This window comes from Mesocricetus auratus, unplaced genomic scaffold (genome assembly GCF_017639785.1).
Source record: "Mesocricetus auratus isolate SY011 unplaced genomic scaffold, BCM_Maur_2.0 Super-Scaffold_100014, whole genome shotgun sequence".
NCBI lineage: Eukaryota > Metazoa > Chordata > Mammalia > Rodentia > Cricetidae > Mesocricetus > Mesocricetus auratus.
In genome coordinates, this window is record NW_024429197.1 from 17,079,611 (window position 1) to 17,098,407 (window position 18,797).

The following is an 18,797-nucleotide window of genomic DNA, read 5'->3' on the forward strand; positions in this document are numbered from 1 at the left end:
TCGGTCCTCTAGAAGAGTATCCAGTGCTCTTAACCACTGAGCCATCTCTTCAGCCCCCTGAAAAAGAAATTCTTATGCATTGTTTCTGGGAATGTGTACATGCAATTACCACAGATATCAGTATTGGAGCTTCCTCAAAGGGAAAAAAACCCAAATCAAACAAACACCAAAGGAAAAACAAGAAACAAAAAACCAAGCCAAACAAAACGAAAATAAAAATAGGGCTGCATAGAGGGCTCAGTGTGGTGGCTCTCGTCTATCTGTAACAAGTTTCAGGGAACCAGCTGTCCTCTACTGGCCTCTGTGGACACTGTTTACATGTGATGCACAGACATCTATGCAGGCAAACGCTCATGCACATAAAATAAAAATAAGCAAGTCCTTCAAAACAAAAAAAGGGTAAAGCTTGTCTTTGTAATAACCTCTTTAGTGATGGCCTGCCATGAAAGTCACATTCTAGCTTACTGTTTATTAAATAATGATGCCCTTTTCTCATTCTTTTCTCCATAGGGAAAGGGTTTCTGGGTTGACAAGCGATGTTTTTGGTTCAACCCTGAGACTCATACACACTAGGCAAATGTTTTTTACCTCTGAGTTGCATCCTTAGACCTGAGACGTTGTTGTAGTTGTATTTCCTCAGTAAGATTTTTTTTACCTTATGTATATGAGTGTATTGCCTGTGTGTACATGTGCGCATCACCTGCGTGTTTGTTCCCATGGAATCCAGAGCAGGAATTACAGGTGGTTACAAGGGAGCTGAGAATTGAAAACCTGGGTCCTCTGGAAGAGAAGCCAGTGCTCTTTTTTTAAATAATTTATTTATTTTTATTTTTTATACACTGGTGTTTTGCCTACATGAATGTCTGTATGAGGGCGTCAGATCCCTTAGAACAGGAGTAAGAGACAGTTGTGAGCTGCCATGTGGGTACTGAGAATTGAACCCAGGCCCTCTGGAAGAGCAGTCAGTGCTCTTAACTGCTAAAGCTATCTCTCCAGTCACCCCACTATTGACTTGCTGTGTATCACAGCTTGGCCTCAAATGTACAGACTTCCTGTTTCGGTTCCCCAAGTGTTGGAGTTATGGGTTCCAGCAGGGCTAGTCTCACCCCTGGTCTCTTCACCCCAGCACTCCAACTCCTCCTAAGTAAGTCTTGCCTCTGTTTCCTGATAATCGGTTTCAAGTCTCCGATGGCAGTATGGGAGCTCTCTGTGTGGAACTGAGCTGTCCTTTTTGAATCTCTGATGCTGGCACACAACTTAGATGCTAGGTAGGAGCTGGTGGAAGGAAGGAAGGAAGGAAGGAAGGAATACATGAATGATTCTGAGAAAATTCTTGCTGATTGCTGGGCCCTGAAAAGTAAGACACCCAGCCATGTTCAAGGGATTCTTTTCTGGGACCAGTGAGGTGACTCCATGGGAAAAGGCGATTGCCACTAAACCTTAGGCCCAGTTCCCAGGATCTACATGCTGGAAGGGCAGAACCAACTCCCAAAAGTTGTCTTCTGACCTCTCTGTGAAAGCCCCTATCTCAACAAAATAAATAAATGTTGCAAAAAGTTTATTATTTATTTAGCTTTTGCTTAATTTTTGAGAAAGGAACTTGTGTAGCCCAGGCTGGCCTGGAACTCTCTATGTAGTCCAGGCTGGCCTTTAACTCTATGTAGCCCAGTTTGGCCTGGAACTTGCAATCTTCTTGCTTCTTCCTTGCACGTTGGGATGATGGGCATGTATCACCACATCTGGCAAGAATTTCTGAAAATACCAGCCCCAACTCAAAACCTAAAATCAGCTTAACAGACTGAAATTATGGGAGACACAGAAGGCGAGTGCTGGGCTAGGCAGTGGTGGCACACAGTTTGGCCTGGAACTTGCAATCTTCTTGCTTCTTCCTTGCACGTTGGGATGATGGGCATGTATCACCACGTCTGGCAAGAATTTCTGAAAATACCAGCCCCAACTCAAAACCTAAAATCAGCTTAACAGACTGAAATTATGGGAGACACAGAAGGCGAGTGCTGGGCTAGGCAGTGGTGGCACACGTCTTTAATCCCAGCACTCGGGAGGCAGAGGCAGGCGGATCTCTGTGAGTTTGAGGCCAGCCTGGTCTACAGAGCGAGTGCCAGGACAGCCTCCAAAACTACCCAGAGAAACCCTGTCTCGAAAAATAAAACAAACAAACAAACAAAAAAGAAGGCGAGTGCTGGGCTGCAGCAGTATCTATGAGGGTGTCCTGGGGGTACAGCCTGCAGAGGCTAAGGTAAAGGAGAGGTATTAGTGGCCAGAAATGGAGCAGACTGGGCCTTTCTGCTTCTCTTAGAGCCAGTAGATTTCAGTAGAGGGCTCTTCTCTGAACTGGCCAGGGCCTTCAAGACTCAATGGCCCAAAAAGTTCTAGAAGCCCTCTTGTTCTTCAACTCCGTGGACCTGGAGCCCCTGAAAGAGGGGGAAATCAAACAGTGGCCCAAAGACACAGTCATCTTCCTGGCTTGGGGGTTGGGGCATAAAGGTCTCCTGGGGTCTTGAATGGAACCAAATGTTTTCATAGGACTTAGGGCTGGGTGTGAGGCCCCCCAAAAGGGGTTGTGTGGAATCACAGCGAAGGTACCGCATTACTCCTGGGCTAGTGGGACTCCCCAGCACCTGACCATAAAGGACCTGGTCATTCGTGCCAGAGGAGGGCTGGAACTGGTTGGAAGTTGCTCTTGGATCTCCTTGGAGCACATAGGCCTGAACCAGGGTGGGAAGGCTGCTGGTCTGGGAGTTGTCACCGGAATCCCAATTGGTCAGCTTCTTTTCTTCCTCCAGCACAGTGATCTTGGTGATTGGTGGCATGCCAGAGTCCCAGAGGCTGGGCAGCTGGAAGATTTCCTGAACATAGGGATACAAAATGAGGCATGGCTTATCTTGAATGTCTGCCCCACCCATTTGTACCTTCCTGAGATGAGGCATTGTGTGATCTCTCTCAGGCCTGCATCTCTTCAAAGCAGAGGGAGAGAGAGAGAGAGAGAGAGAGAGAGAGAGAGAGAGAGAGCATGCATAGGGTGTGTCTCTTGTGGAGAGTGAGACTCCAGTGCGTGCTCCTCACTCAGAAAGGGCATCCCTTTAGTGCCTTGTCTGCCAGTCACAGCATAAATCCCTTTCCCCTTTCTGCCTCATGATTACCTCCGTCATGATGGTGGGCGCCCAGGAACTCAGACTGCTATGAGCTGGGTCTGGCACTTTTGGCCAGAAGAATTTTGTCCTGTTGGAAAAAGGGGCAAGTGAACTCTGGGTCAGGTGTGTCCCCGTGGCTTGCCATCCTTTGCCCTACTCTGACAGCTGAAGCGGGCGCGAGGTGGAAGGACAGATTCCCAGACTGGGGCCTGGAAGTCCGGGAAGGGTAACAGGAAGTCTAGCAAACTTTCACCTGTTCTTGCAGCAGAACCAGACAGTCCAACAGAAGCTGACAAACAAAATCAGGAAGACAAGTAGGCCCAGGAAAACATGTAGCTCAGATGTCTCTGGGGTGAGAGAAAGCAAGAAGAGTGTAGTGTTAGCCGGGCTGTGGTGGTGCACACATTTAATCCCACGATCTGTGAGTTCGAGGCCAGCCTGGTCTACAGAGGGAGTTCCAGAGCAGCCAGAGCAATACAGAGAAACCCTGTTTTGAGTTGCTGACTTAAATTTCACAAAGAAAGAAAAAAAATTGTTGAATGAATTCTGGCTTGGGATTAGGCCAGAATTTCCAACAATTTCTGAAATGACCCTAAGCATATGTCTGCCATTCGGTACTATGTATTCATGCGATGTGTTGTTCTCAGCATTGATGATTGTAAAAATCAAAATATTGACTAACTCTGAAAAATGCTGAAGGTAGTGGAAGATGCTCTTGGCCCCCGAAGATCAAACATTCAGCCAACATTTAATTGTCTGTGTAAGAGAAGCAAGCACAGCCGTCTCATTAGTATGCAGGTTTGCCTTAGTGTTGAATAAATGAAAATGTATATGCATGCCAAAGAATTGTTTCAAAATAAATGTGTTGTTTATTATCAGTAAGTGTTTGATCTGGATATGTTTTTACATGTGTACATACTCAGAATTATGCAAAAATTTCTTGCGTGAAAAGGGGGTTAAAAGTGGAAAAGTTAGGGCTGGAGAGATGGCTCAGAGGTTAAGAGCACTGACTGCTCTTCCAGAGGTCATGAGTTCAATTCCCAGCAACCACATGGTGGCTCACAACCATCTGTAATGAGATCTGGTGCCCTCTTCTGGTGTGTAGATGTACATGGAGGCAGGGTGTTGTGTTTGTAATAAACAAATAAATCTTTAAAAAAAAAAGTGGAAAAGTTAAAGACATCCTGGGCAGGAGTACATGTAAGACTGGGGGGCTGCAGGTCCCCTTCAGATGGGCCCCGTCTCTCCTACAGACCGGCAGATATGAAGGCAGTCCCTAATTACTTTCAAAATGAAACTTGTTTGTTTTTGTTTTTTTTTTTGAGGCAGAATTTTTCTGTGTAACTCTGGTTGTCCTGGAATTTACTTTGAGACCAGACTAACCTGGCCCCAAGTTCAGAGATGTGCCTCTGCCTCCTGAGTTCTGGGATCAAAGGTGTGTACCACCACCACCCTGCACTTTTTTTTCACTTTTTTAAACTTAAAAAAATATGAAAACACGATTACATAATCTCCTCCCTTCCCTTTAAAATCAGAATTTCTTCAAAACAATTTTTTATGAGAAAAGTTCTCATTGTGTAGCCCTGGTTGAACTGAAATTCTCTAATGTAGATCAGAATGGTCTCATACTCACAGAGCTCCATCTGCCTCTGTGTCAGTGTTGAGATTAACGATGTGTACCTCCACACCTGGCAAAGTCAGTAATTCTTGAGAGGCAAAGTGGGGCACCCTCCCAACAGTCATCACTGTCAGCCTTCCTGCTTACCCAGGGCTAACGTCATCAGGGTTAGGCCTGTACTGTTGGAGGACCCTGCCCGACTGGTGGCCATGAGGTAGACATGATACAAACGGGCAGGTTCCAGGTGGTCCAGGACGTAGCCATGGAAGGAGACGTTCAGGATAAAAGCTGTGGATGGAGCATATGGTCAGTTTTGGGTGCTAAAACATCTCTGTATCTGCTGAGGAACACTTCTTCCAGGCCTCCTGGGCTTGTGGGGAGCTGAGGATAGACTCACAAAAAGACTGGTTCTGATCATCGGTCCAGAAGATAGTGTAGTGAGTGAGGGGTATCATCCCGAGCCAAGGGGCCTCAGGTATCCACTCCACCTGTGCCCAGGTGCTGCCAATGTGCTTTAGATGTAGCTCTGGAGCGTGAGGAAGGGCTGTGGAGAGAGAGGGGAGGTAGAAGGTTTGATGTGATCAGAGCAAGTGAGCCTGCCGGGCTCCGGTGAGTTTTTGGACCCAGAACCTGGGACATACAATGGGTGACTGAGAAAAGAGAGCTCATGGAGCTGTGTGGCTGTACATGACCCAGGTGACTCTAGATTGTGTCCGATTGATAATGAAAGCTATCTAGCCTAGCACACAGAGGTGGAAGGGGAGAATTAACTCTACAAAGCTGTCCTCTGACCTCCACAGACACTTAGGCATGTGTGCATCCATGTGTGCTCCTAATACACACATAATAATAAATGAATTAAAACAATAGCAAAAACAATAAAAATCAAACTTCAAATCTCAAAACAAAAGCATGTGGTGTGTGTGTGTGTGTGTGTGTGTGTGTGTGTAAGACAATGAGACAGAGATACAAAAGAGAGATCCCTTCTAAGAGGAAACTGCATTTGTTTGAGATGGGAGTCTTACCACACAGCTCAGTCTGGCCCCCAAATCAAAATCCTACCTTGTTAGTGTTGCTAGGGTCAGAGGTATACACTCCTTAGTCCAGAGTCTCCCCTCCCCCCAGGATTTCGTCTGAATTCCTTTGCCCTTTATGGCTCCCAGAGGCAGAGCCCGGGTGTGGATCCAATTCTGTCTGGTTGCAAATCTTTGCTCTCCAATTTCTGCCACATCTGGTTTTATCATGTCAGGGACCCCATTCAATTCTACCAGATGTGACGTTGGATTTCTGTTGGGACCATGGATTGATGCTGTGAGACTCCCTCCCTGATTCTCTTACATGCATGATTTCCTGTCTTCTACCCCATCTCCTGAATTCTGCCCAGCTTTGAGGGGCCCCGTGTAAGCCAGGACGGCCAGAAGTAAAAGGGTACCATTTCCTCATATCCCCAGTTCCTAGGGCCCAGCCAGGGAGAGAGAAGAGGATTCTGATGGAATACAAACCTTTCTCTCCAGAGTAGGCATAGACTTCTAAAGGGGGTCCCACGGTGCCTGGGTACAGGGGGGCCACCATGATTTCGTAGAGTTCATAGGGAGTTATGTTTTCTGCAGAGAAAAGATGGGATGACACTAAGGTCCAGGCTAAACTCTGCCACTCAGCCTCAGACTCTGCTTTCTGCTTGTGCTGATTCTTACTATGGGGCTAATGACAGAAATCTCTTGTAGTTCATTTGATGGATGTCACGAAGAGAAAGTGGAACAGAGAACTGGAATAGAAGCAGAGTGGGGGCTACACAAAGACAGGATCTGGCTAGAGTCCAGGAAGAACTTCCCCAAGGTAAGGGTTCAGAAAAGCCTGGAGCGGCTGCCTCTACAGGGAGGTTCCAACTGCCCTTGCTACCTGTGGACAAGCACCACCTCTCTGTTCCCCGTTCTTGTCCTTCCATCCCATCCCCCCTCCCAGGCCTGTCTCACCCTGTAGCAGAATTCCAGTGATGCTCCCATCAGGCTCCATCCTCCAGGTCTTATTTCTGTAATTGTGGTTGAGGGACTTCTGGCACCACTCAATCAGATAGCCCTGAGGCTCAGTGCTGGGTGCTTCCCAGTCTACCCAGATGCTATCTGGGTCTTGGGCCATGGCATGGAGTCTGGACACAGCTGGACCTGGAGAGGAAGTGGGGATAGGAGTGAAGATGAAAAGTCCTCAGGCCGCAGTCCTAGAGACTTGGATTCAAATCCTGCCTTTGCTGGTGTACACATGCTCTAGGCATGTATGCATATTCTCCCAGATTAACCTAATTCCGGCCAACAAGAATAATTTAAAAGTTGACTGCTCCCAAGAGGCAATGTTAGTGCATCTGCTTGCAGGTTCTGGAGACAACAGGGGCCCGGGAAGGAAGTCACCTGTCCAGGTCACTCTATTAGCAAGTGTGGGGGCTAGACAGGTAGGAGCCTAGGCAGTCCAGCCTTCAAATTCCCATACTGCCCTGTGCTGTTCAACTGCCAGCCCCTTCTACCTTCATTTTTCAAGAAAACCACTGGAGTAGGTAGCGAGGTCCCCCCGGTGTTGTAGGCCATCAGGTTCACATTCTGGGCCTCTGAGGGAAGGTGGAAGACACAGCTGAGCTCCGTGGTGTTGCAGAGGTGCCTGTCTGGCTCTTGCTGATCGGAGGGACTCCAAGAGAGCAGGTACCCCTGTATCTCTCCGCCATCTTCCTGGAGGGGTGTTGGCTGTGATGGAGTGAGGAAGAACACGGTGAGGGAGCTGTCTAGCTCAATTATGAATTGGCCGGGGGTGCCTGGTCCAGTCATAGGAACCGGGCTCTAGACCTCTTCTCCCTCTCCCTCTACTTCCCTCTGGCAAGATCTAGGAGGGAAAGAAGGACGAAGCCAGTTAATACATGTAGCAGGTGCCTAACTATTCTCTGACAGGACCCTTTGGGGGCACAGGTGACCCCAGAGCATTGCATTGCAGTCTCTCCCCAAGGCTACTACCCAGCTTCTGAGGCATGTGTGAAATGCCTTCCAGACTTACAGGCACACTGCAGTCTTAAGTCCTACCTTGGGGCTCTGTTGGGGTAGGAGGGGGTCTCAGAGAGTCACCTTCCAAAACAGTTGCACACTCTCTGTCCCGGGATCCAGTTGCTTCTTCTGCCACCACGTGTCCAGTCTGATGGTGGGGGCTGTAGATGGGGTGAGATGAGAGGGCTTTGTTGGGGAGGACCCTGGGGCCTGGACTAGGCTCTGATGGCTGCTCCCGGCTTCTCACCCTTAATGGTGGGCCTCAGCTGCAGGCTAGGGCTCCAACTGCTCCAGAGTCCAGGCAGAGGTGAGCGGATGCATCGAATCTGCAGGGTGTATACTGGGGCCTGATGGAGCCCGCAGAGTTTGAACTGGTCCTCGCTGGAAGGCAGGTGGGACACCTGGTGTGTGGGAAGAGACACTAAATCCAACTTGCCCTCTCTCAGTCCCCCACCTCTGTCCAGGTTGTCCTCTGCCTCACCAGTGTCCAGTTGGCTCCTCCAAACTGTGGCTGGTAGCGGAGTTCACACTCCTGCGCTATGAATTCACCGGGTTTCCATGGCTTCCAGCTCAGCCACAGGCAGCCGGGCTGACGTGGGACTAGTTCAGGGTTCATGTCCAGGACCTGCAGCACTGGGGGCTCCAATTTCACTGCAAGGGGTGGCGTGTCAAACTTTTCCCCACCTCACAGGGAAAGCTCTGTCTTGTTTCCCCTTTCTTTCCTGGATCTCTTTCAGTCTCTCTTTTTTTCTCTAGCTGTGTTTGGGTATGAATATCTGTGTTTCTTGCTAGGTGAAAGCCTGCCTCAGGGATTTTGCACTGGTTGCTATGTCTGCTTACAGCATTTTCTTTCCAGATATGCAGCAGCTTGCTCCCTCAGTTCCTCCAAGGGTCTACTCAGTTGTCAACTTCTAAAGTCCACCAGACATCTTATTTTATTTAGTTTGCCATCTAAATTGTTGTACTATTCTGAGGGTAGAACTGAGGAAGGTTTGCTTACTGCCGTATCTTTAGGACCACCACAGCCTGGTAGAGGTGTGTGTGTGTGTGTGTGTATGGGTGGGTATGAGGGGATACTTCAAGAAATATGCTGAAGGCCAAGCCTGATGACCCAAGTTCAAGTTCAGTCCCAAAATTCGTGTCGAAAAGCCCAACGTAATGGCACATATCTGTGACACCAGCACCACAGTGGCAAACTGGGAGGTGAAGGCAGGAGAAAAGATCCCAGGTCACATTGCCTGGAGCACAAGGGCAGCATCAAAGACAAGAGAGACCCTGTCTTCAAGGTAGAAGGAGAGAATGATTCCAGAATGTTCCTCTGCCCTCCATATGTGCCCCCTGATACATATGCACTGCCCCTATAAATAAGTAAATAAATAATATGAGTTAGGTGGTGGTTTGGCACATTTTAGGCCAGCCTGGTCTACAGAGCAAGTTCCAGGACAGCTAGGGTTACCCAGAGAAACCTTGTTTTGAAAAATCAGTGAACAGATAAATAAATAAGATGAAAGAATAAACCTAGTCTCTGGTTCGTATTTCTCTCTTCTCTGCCTCTCTCCAGGTCACCCAAAATCTCCCTGTCTCTGCCTAGGTCAGTGTTTCCTCCCTGTACCCCTCTGGGTCTCCCAATTTGGGGACTTCTCCCCTTTCTCACACCCAGTATCACTCACCAACATCCATGGGGTCAAGGCACAGCTTTGGGGACTCACTGGTCCCTAGCACGTTCTCTGCTTGCACCCAGACAACCATATTCTGGTACAGGATCAAGTGCTTCCGGGCGATGGAGCAGGTGTTCTGCCTGTCCTTAGGCACACAGTCCGTGATGGAGTCCTTCTGGTACTTACAGTCAGCACGGCTCCTGCCAAGAGGCTGGGCTTTGGTGTCAAGCGGACGAAAAAGGTAAGACACCCCCTGCCCCCCCCATCTTTGCCTCTGGCTCCAATCCCCACAATGACTCGTGGCCTGACCCAGGATCTGGAGCAAGGGGCTGACATGGAAACCCTCTGTACCTGAAGCTTTTTAGGGTAAAGTTGGTGGGCAGGTAGGTCTCGGGGCCTGGCTCCCACTGGCAGACCAGGCTGTTGGTAGTGAGGTACATGAGGCAGGACAGGTTGGAGGGGCTGGCGGGAGGATCTGGTAGGGTGGGAAGAATGTTAGGAGTTTTCCTGGGGGGGGGCGTGTACACCTATGGCTTTCCTACCTTGGGCTCAACTATTCCTTCTGCAGTGTGGGCCTGTAAGGGCTGCTCTGCTATTGTCAGGCACAGGGGCAGGCATCCCAGACCCTTGGCAGCCTGATGGCGGTGGCTTTGTCAGAGATATGCCAGGTTTCACTCTGGTTTGGTCAATCAGGAACCATTTGATCCTCATGTGACTGAAATACTCCCATGCCTCAGTTTCCTTGGGTGACAGTAATCAACTTCCCACCTAGGTGTCTTTCAGGGCCGTTGGTGGTTTGATTGAAAATGCCTCCCTCCCCAAACGCGTATGTTTAAATGCTTAGTTCTGGTTGGTGGAACGGTTTTGGAAGGCTTGCTGGAGAAGGAGTGTCACTGAGGGTGGGCTTTGAGGTTTCAAAAGATCTGTCCCATTTCCAGGTAGTCCTCTCTGCCTCCTGCTTGCTCTTTAAGATGTAAACTCTCAGTTGTTTCTGCCACTATGCCTTTGCTCCCCCACCCTGGACTCTAACCCTCTGGAATTGTAAGCCCAGTTAAATGCTTTCTCTTGTAAGTTTCCTTGGTCATGGTGTTTTAGCACAGCAATGGCAAAGTAACTCAAACGAGGGTTAAGTGACTTCCTCTGTGTAGGGCACTCACAGCTGTGCTTATGCAGGCGGGAGCTGCAGTGACCACTGTTTTCTTTTCTTTTGGAGACAGGTCTAATGATACAGTCCAGGCTAGTTTCTAATTCGCCATCCCCCCATCTCAGCTTCCAAGTACTAGGATCCCAGAAGTGTGCCTCCAGGCCTGGCTCTGTTATTGATTGGTATGGTGCTAGGATTGGAACCCAGGGCCTTGCTTATGTTAAATATGTGTACTACTATGGGGCTATATCCCCAGCCCTAGCACTAATTTCTTTTGAGGGGATGGGATAGACAGGGTTTCACTATGCAGCTCTAGTGGCCCTGGAACTGTCTATGTAGATCAAGTTGTCCTCAATATCACAGAGATCCTAGAAAGCAGAGGAAGGTGGATCTCTGTGAGTTCGAGGCCAGCCTGGTCTACAGAGTGAGTTGCAGGACAGCCAGAGTTATTCAGAGAAACCCTGTCTCCAAAAATAAAAAAAAAATTAAAAAAAGAAGAAAAAAACCCCCACAGAGATCCACCTTCCTCTGCAGAGATTATAAATGTGTCATTATGCCATTGTTCTTATTTGTTCTTATACCTCATCTTGACACAAATTCCATCCTGTTGAATTTGGAAAGAAAACTGAGACTGGGCTTAGGAGGAGCTGGAAGTGATCTCCTCTTACGGCCAAGGACTTGAGCTTGTTAAACAGCCACCCAGACATGTATTTCTACAAGGAACACTGTGGAGTGTGGCCTTCAGTAAGTCACTTTCCCTCACTAGATGTTAGTTTCCTAATCTGGAGAATGGGCGAAATAATAACACGTGATAGGAAGAACCACATGCCCAGTCATGCTCACAAAGGGTTACTTGAGCGAGGTCATTGTTCTCCCTGGTTCTGGCAGAGGGGCATTGGAAGCAGATGGGTGGATGGTGGGAGGGACTTACAGCCTGCTTGAAGTTCAGCTTGATCCAGGACCTGGAAGCTGTTGGCCCATGGCACTAAGCAGGAGAGAAAGGCCTTGGTGTGGTTCACATGGGGCAGAGTGATGGTGGATTCCTGGCTGCCATCATGAAGACGTCGTTGTCTGTCTCCAGGCTGCTCTGGTCCATCTTGCAGTCTCCATAGGATCTGAGGCTCTTGGTCTAGTTTGCTGCAATTTGGGCTGATGATACAGGAGGCCGTGACGGGGTCCCCCAGGCGGACAATGGGGACTGAGATCCTGATGTGCCCACAGCTCTCCAGACCTGGATTGGTAGGGGGTGGGCCTTGGAGGACTCCTCTGCCAGGCCAGCATGGGCCATGTCAAGGCCTGTGGGCTCCTAACCTCAGAGGCCTCCTCTGCCTTCTCACTGTCCCATCTGGAAGGACACGGAGACTAAACGTGAAGAGTAAGTATGGGGTCTGCAAGATGCACTTTAGGGAGACATAGACAACCGCGTGTCTGTAAATGGTTACCCATGGGCTCTGCAGAGAAAAGCAGGTCCTGGTTTGTGTTGGTCAGTTCCCTTGGTGTGAAATCTCTTTACAGTGTGAACATCCCCCTGAGGTGTGAACACTCCCAGAAGTATGAACCCTTCCTATGGTATGACCACGCCCTGGGCTATGAACACTTCTTATGTGAATGTGTCCCATGCTATGAATGCTTCCTGTGATGTGAACAGGCCCTGGGGTATAAACACTTCCTGTGATGTAAACACCTTCCCCATGATGTACGTGCTCTCCACTGTGTGAACATTTGTATCCTGTGCCTTCCCTGAATGCAGTTATGAATGCAGTCGATACCTCTTAGACAACTCCAATTCCTCACCAGGGAGGGACTGGGTAGTGAAAGCCACAATCAGAGTGATAAGAACCCCCCAAGGCCACAGCAACCCTTGCCAAATTCAGATCTGATTGTAAGAGCCCGTCTTGATTGTGACACTTCAAAGGCATGTGACGGCCTGCAAAGGCAGGCCGGTGTGATGGGTTGATGAGCTCAGACACAGGACTAGGCTGCGTGTCTTACTTATTATTAGTGACCCTAGTAGATATAAGTGGGACTCCCTGTGTCTTACTGCTTTCATCTGTGAATGGAGATAAAAAGTGGTTCCTACCAGTTAGATCCCAGAACTGTCCCTGTAGAGTGCATCAGTCATGCCTAACATCCTACCCAGTACTTTCCCAAGGCTGCTAAGACTGTGGAGTGTAACATCCATCAGGTAGGATGGGACTAGGGTTAGCTTCCTACTTTATAGCCTGGTATCCTAGTCAGCACTAACACTAATCTGCTGAGATCAGAGACCCCTCCGTTCTAAAGGAATTTCCTCTGTTCTGTGGGCTGCTGTTGGATCTCCACCATACCCCAGCCTCCTGTGGCTGGGTGGCTGGCATTATTAAGGACCTAATTACTGGCAGTCAGTCTCAATGCCTGTCTATGAAGAGTCAGCATCAGGCTTGTTTTCCTTCCTTATCTAGCACTACCTTTGTGTCTCTGGAAGAACAGATTTTTTTTTTTTGAGACAGGGTTTCATTGTGTAAGCCTGGCTGTCCTGCAACTCACTCTGTAGACCAAACTGGCCTTGAACTCACAGAGATTCACCTGCCTCTGCTCCTGGCTGCTGGGATTAAAGGTTTGCACCACGACCGCTGAGCTGAGAAGATCAGATGTCCTCATAGACCATAGGTGGCAGGTCATTGCCCTCAGTCAAGATTAGGACAAAGTTCCACCCCTGAACTTCACATAGCCCCTGGCCTCAATCTCACTGTTTTAGCTCAGACCATGGCTTCTGCTCCCAGACGCTGGGTCTGTTCCTGAAGAAACAACATGACCCCTCCCATCTGTGGGTCTTTGCTCCCTCTGTTCCCCCTTCACGGTGCTCTTCTGGCCCTCTCTCACCGTGTTAGCGTGTGTACATCTCGGTGAGCCAGACTTTGTCCTGGAGTCCTTCCATCCCTTTGTAATTAGAACCCTGACCGATCTGATGCTTTTAAGTTCTGTGATGTAGAGACCACACTCCCAGAATCTGGCACACAGCAGCCTGGAGGACCTGTACTCCCTTTTAATAATCCTCCGTAGCGCCCCCCCCACTTACTTTTTGGGAGAAGCAAGAGGATCAGGGTAGTTCCGGTCAGGGTGCAGGCTCCCAGGCCCACCATCGTGCCAACTTGCTGCTTACCTGGAGGCAGTGAGAGATGATTAAGAACGAGCTTTGCTCTCAGAGCTTTCTCCCAGCTCAGCATTAAGGAAATGACTCTCTCTCTGTGTCTCTGTGTCTCTGTGCCTCTGTCTGTCTGTCTGTCTGTCTGTCTGTCTGTCTGTCTGTCTGTCTGTCTCTGTGTGTGTGTGTGTGTGTGTGTGTGTGTGTGTGTGTGTGTGTGTGTGTGTGTGTGTAGGTGAAACCTGCTCCCGGAAAGAACAGGGATCAGAGCCACTAGGAACACAAGCTTTTCTTCCTTCTTGCCCAGGACAAGTCTATGTACGAATCCTTATGTTGGCTAGTTTTGTGTCAACTTAATACAAGCTAGCATCATTTAGGAAGAGGGACCCTCAGTTGAGAAAATGCCCCCACCAGTTTAGTCTGTGGGGCAAGCCTGTGGGCAAGCCTTGATTGATGTTCAGTGTGGGAGGACCCAGATCTCTGTGGGAAGTGCCACCCCTGGACTGGTGGTCCTGGTGCTGTCAGAAGGAAGGTTGAGCAAACTGTGGGGAGCCAGCCAGTGAGAGTACTCCACCATGGCTTCAAGTCCCTGCCCTGACTTCTGTCAGTGAAAGGCTGTTGCCTGCAAGTGTAAGCTGAAATAAACCCTTTCCTCTCCAACTTGCTTTTGGCCAGGAGGTTTTCTCCCAGCAATAGCAGACCTTAACTAAGAAAATAACCTCACATCAGCACACCCGTTTGATTATCTCCTGTCACCACATGCACACACATGTACACACTGAGGGGGAAAGACTTAGCCCCCAGGCCTCAGGATGCTGGTCTTCCGCTCTACTCATTTGTGGTTGAACCTAGGCCTAGCCCATTCCTGGTACCACCTTATCCTTCCCATGGGCTTATGTCAAGGGCAGGTATCTGGCCCCAGCATTGGTGGCACACGCCTTTAATCCCAGCACTCGGGAGGCAGAGGCAGGCGGATCTCTGTGAGTTCGAGGCCAGTCTGTTCTACAGAGCGAGTTCCAGGATAGCCTCCAAAACAATACAGAGAAACCCTGTCTCGAAAAACCAAAATAAATAAATAAATAAATAAATAAATAAATAACCAAAAATAAAAAATAAAAAAAATAAAAAAGAGCAGGCATCTTCCTCGGGTGGTTCCAGGTGAGTAGGAGCAAGGGCCTTTTGGGGACAATGCCTATTATATACGAAGAGGCCGGGAGCCCAGGACACTTACCTGCCTGGTGAACTTGGATGAGTTACTTCACTTTTCTGAGTCTCAGTTTCTCCATTTGCAAAAAGGCGATTAACCGTAACACTCATATCTCAGCAGTGCTATAACATTGAAGTCAGACAGTTAAGATGAAAGCCTTTGACACAGTGCTTGAGGAACAAGCTCTCAGAAGCAGTGGCGTGAGTTCTAAAGCAGGAAATCAGTCAATGGAACCAGCAAGACTCAGTGCCTGTCCCCATAACCTCCTGGAACAGCCACCATGCCTTTGTCTGTGCTACCCTGCACGGCCCCATTTCTGGGTGAACTTTTAGCTCCTAGGTTCCCAGGCTGCTCCCGTCACTCTCGTTTCTCTGTTGGGCTCCGCAGCTGCTCTCACTGTGCCCACTGACACAGCTGATGCCATAAGCCACCACTGCTACAGCAGCCACTCTTCTTGCTGTCCCCTCCTTTACTCATCATTGTCAACTCTCCCCCTTGACTCCTGTCTCCTGTCCTGCTCCTTTGAGATTCTGTCTGTCGGAAGAGAGGGAGGAAGGGGACATCGGGACTAAACTAAGGGAGAAGGCTTCCCAGGTGTGGTAGAGATAGAGACAGGAATAGATGGATGGATGGATGGATGGAAGGATGGATGGATGGATGGATGGGTAGATAGGTTAGGAGAAAGAGATACTCTGAGATAGACCGAGGTAGAGCCTGGCCTGGTGGCATGGACCTGTGATCCCAGCTACCTTGGAAGTGGAGGCGAGTATATTGCAAGTTTAAGGCAAGCCTGGGCTATAGAAGACATTCAAATCTAGTTTGAGCATTTTGGTGAGAACCTATATCAAAAACATAAAGCAGCTGGGACTGAGGCTGTAGCTCAGCTGGTAGAATGCTTGCCTAGCACACACAAAGGCCTGAGCTTGAGCCCCAGCAACACATTGACCATCAGGCATGGTGGTGCAGGCTGGTAGTCCTAGCACTTGGAATGCAGGAGGATCAGAAGTTCAAGGTTCTTATCTGCTTTACATGGTGATAAGCCTCATCTGCACAAGAGCCACATACTTTAACAACAACGACAACAACAAGACAAGGCTGGAGAGATACAAAGAGAGGTGGAAAGGCAGGCAGCGAAAGCTAGCCCAGTGGATCTAGAGAGGCAGAGAGGCCCAGCAGGCCAAGTCTTGTAGCAAAGGGAACTGGGAGAGGAGAGAGAGAGAGGCTCAGGGACTCCGAGACAGCCAGACTCGCCGAGAAGCAGCGTGCCAAAGGGCTGAAAACAGGCAGTAGCCAAGAGGGTAACCGTGGCAGATCCGGGCCACTAGAACACTCTGAGGGACAGAGACTCCAGGAGGGATGTATTCATCCCTGAGATCAGCTCCTGTTCCCAAAGAGATTCAGCTGTCTGACTTCCTGATGCCACACTCAGAAAGACTCCCAGTTCCCAAGGATCATCTGTCACAGCCCCCCTGAAGTGATCCTGGCAATGCCAGGGAATGGTCTGGGGCCTCCAGGGCTCTGCCCTCCCCTACTTACACTGAGGCTAGGGCAGAGTGCCCAGCCTCCCGGGGTTCGGGTTGGCTCTCTCTTCTCTTGCTCCTCTCTTCTTGGGGCAAGTTCCTGAAACTTCTCTTTCTAGCTCCGTCGTTAATGACAGGCCAGGGGACCCAGGATTGCGACACCTTCCTGACTTCTCTCCTGCTCTACCCTGAGCCCTCACCCTTGGGGGACATAGGCAGCCCCTTCCTCTCAGGAAGGAGGTTGAAGGAAACTGGTGAGCCAGTGACCTTCCTGCCTCGGGGGTCCTAGAGGGCTGGGCATTGTGGCAACCTGGCCCAGGCCACCTCTCCCTTCTCTCCGGATTTCCTGAGCTCCCCACTTTGAGTTTGTGCAGGGCACCCTAGACAACACGGCTAAGGGAGGGCTGGGATCTTCAAGTGTTCAAAACTGAAGCAGGACAAAAAGACAGGGAAAAGTAAGGAGGTTGAGAAGCACTGAGTCTGGTTGGAGCCTCTGCCCGAGGAGAAACGATTTCCGAACAGGTAACGTTTACTCAAATCTGTCTTCCCTTGTCAGCTGAACACCTGCCTTTTCCTAGGACTCTCATCAGAAAACCACCTGACAGTAAAAGGTCATGCCCTTACCTGTTTGTACCGTCCTAGTGGCTCCCGGTTTTATCTTGTCAGGTTTTAATCCCTGCCAAGATGCCTCAGAGCCCATCCTATAATTTCAATTACCAACAAAGAGAGGAGAAAGCCATACACGGCGGTGCACACCTTTAATTGCAGCACTCTAGGAGGCAGAGGCAGGTGGATCGGTGCGAGTTCAAGGCCTGCCTGGTCTACAGAACGAGTTCCAGGACAACCAAGTCTAATACACAGAGACACCCTGTCTCAAAAAAATCACAACCAAAACAAGCCAAAACCGAAAAACCAAACAAACACTTCTTCCCCAAAAGAAATAGAGGAGAAAAACATTTTTAGTTTGAAAATAATCACCAAAATAGTATATATTAGTATATTAGGCAGGGTTCTCTAGAGCAGTGGTTCTCAACCTCCCTAATGCCGCAACCATTTAATACAGTTCCTCATGTTGTGGCGACCCCCAACCCTAAAATTATTTTCATTGCTTCTTCATTACTGTAATTTTGCTGTTATGAATCATAACCTAAGTAACTGTGTTTTCCCAGGTCTTAGGTGACCTCTGTAAAGAACTGCTGCTCTAGATGAACAGAACCAACAGAGTGAACACACACACACACATACACACATACACACATACACACATACACACATACACACATACACACATACACACATACACACACACACACACACACACATGAATAATTAAATTAGTCTATGGAATGCAGTCTAAGTAGTAGCAACAGCCACCTTACATCCCAACCCCCACCTGGGAGATCCTCAGGACATACTGGGTGCTTCAGCAGTCCCAAGATGGTTCTGAAGCCCCAGAGGGTGTGTGGTCCTTGGTCGGTGTTGGAAGTCCGGATACCCTGGTTTTGACTTGCGTGAAGGAATCGTTGGGTGGCAGCAACAGGGTAGAATTACTGGCAGCAAGAGGGAAGGTCAGGGAAGCAAAGGCTGACAAATCTCCCTTCTTCCATGTCTTGCTTTTGACCTAGGGTCCCACCTGAAGGCGCCGCCCATGTTTGGGGTGGGTCTTTCGATATCAATTAAGGAAGGCAGTCAAGATAATTGCTCAGCTGAGGGCTCCAGCTCAGGCGATTCTAAATCATGGCAAGTTGACATTTAAAATCAAGCATCATGATGGATCCCGTGTTAATGATACACAAACAGGTCACTTTAAAAACCTTAGCTGGGGCCGGGCGTTGGTGGCGCACACCTTTAATCCCAGCACTCGGGAGGCAGAGGCAGGCGGATCTCTGTGAGTTCGAGGCCAGCCTGGTCTACAGAGCCAGTTCCAGGACAGCCTCCAAAGCCACAGAGAAACCCTGTCTCAAAAAACCAAAAAAAAAAAAAAAAAACAAAAAACCTTAGCTGGGTGTTGGTGGGGCATGCCTTTAATCCCAGCACTCGGGAGGCAGAGGCAGGGGGATCTCTGTGAGTTTGAGGCCAGCCTGGTCTACAGAGAGAGTTCCAGGACAGTCAGGAAAAAAGTCTCTCAACTGTAAGCTTCTATGACATTTCAACACACACTTCTCTGTTTTCCTTGTTTGTTGAACGTGCTAGGTTCTCTAGTGAGCTCCTCAGGGCCTTTGTGCTTGCCGCCTTCAGCCTGAACTCTTTCCTCTCACAGGAGGGAGAAAGGCGGGACCACTCTCTCCCCTTTCAGGCCTTTGCTCAAATATCACCCTCCTATTGACGTCTTCTGGAACCCTTAAAAAATTATA

The 18,797-nt window shown here is 49.1% G+C and overlaps 1 protein-coding gene across 1 annotated transcript; it reads right to left on the reverse strand.

The window, feature by feature from the left end:
- Window positions 1–2,201: 2,201 nt before the first annotated feature.
- Window positions 2,202–16,585, reverse strand: Csf3r (colony stimulating factor 3 receptor). The gene is made up of 17 exons (XM_040756663.1): window positions 16,460–16,585; window positions 14,948–15,045; window positions 13,651–13,734; window positions 11,524–11,823; window positions 9,800–9,923; window positions 9,461–9,648; window positions 8,272–8,441; window positions 8,038–8,191; window positions 7,872–7,951; window positions 7,286–7,499; window positions 6,744–6,932; window positions 6,273–6,374; window positions 5,168–5,314; window positions 4,918–5,058; window positions 3,406–3,499; window positions 3,162–3,240; window positions 2,202–2,867 (listed from the first exon to the last, which is right to left on the reverse strand). The coding sequence occupies exons 3-17, from the start codon at window positions 13,712–13,714 to the stop codon at window positions 2,391–2,393; spliced, it is 2,523 nt and encodes an 840-aa protein (XP_040612597.1). The 5' UTR covers window positions 13,715–13,734; window positions 14,948–15,045; window positions 16,460–16,585; the 3' UTR covers window positions 2,202–2,390.
- Window positions 16,586–18,797: the final 2,212 nt, after the last annotated feature.

Excerpts from the sequence above, each read along its gene's own strand:
- Csf3r (XM_040756663.1), bottom strand. The coding sequence starts at position 13,714 with ATGGTGGGCCTGGGAGCCTGCACCCTGACCGGAACTACCCTGATCCTC. Across the intron at positions 8,442-9,460 it reads CCTTGACCCCATGGATGTTG|TGAAATTGGAGCCCCCAGTG; the intron begins GTGAGTGATACT and ends CACCCCTTGCAG. Across the intron at positions 7,500-7,871 it reads GTGTGCAACTGTTTTGGAAG|CCAACACCCCTCCAGGAAGA; the intron begins GTGACTCTCTGA and ends ACTCCATCACAG.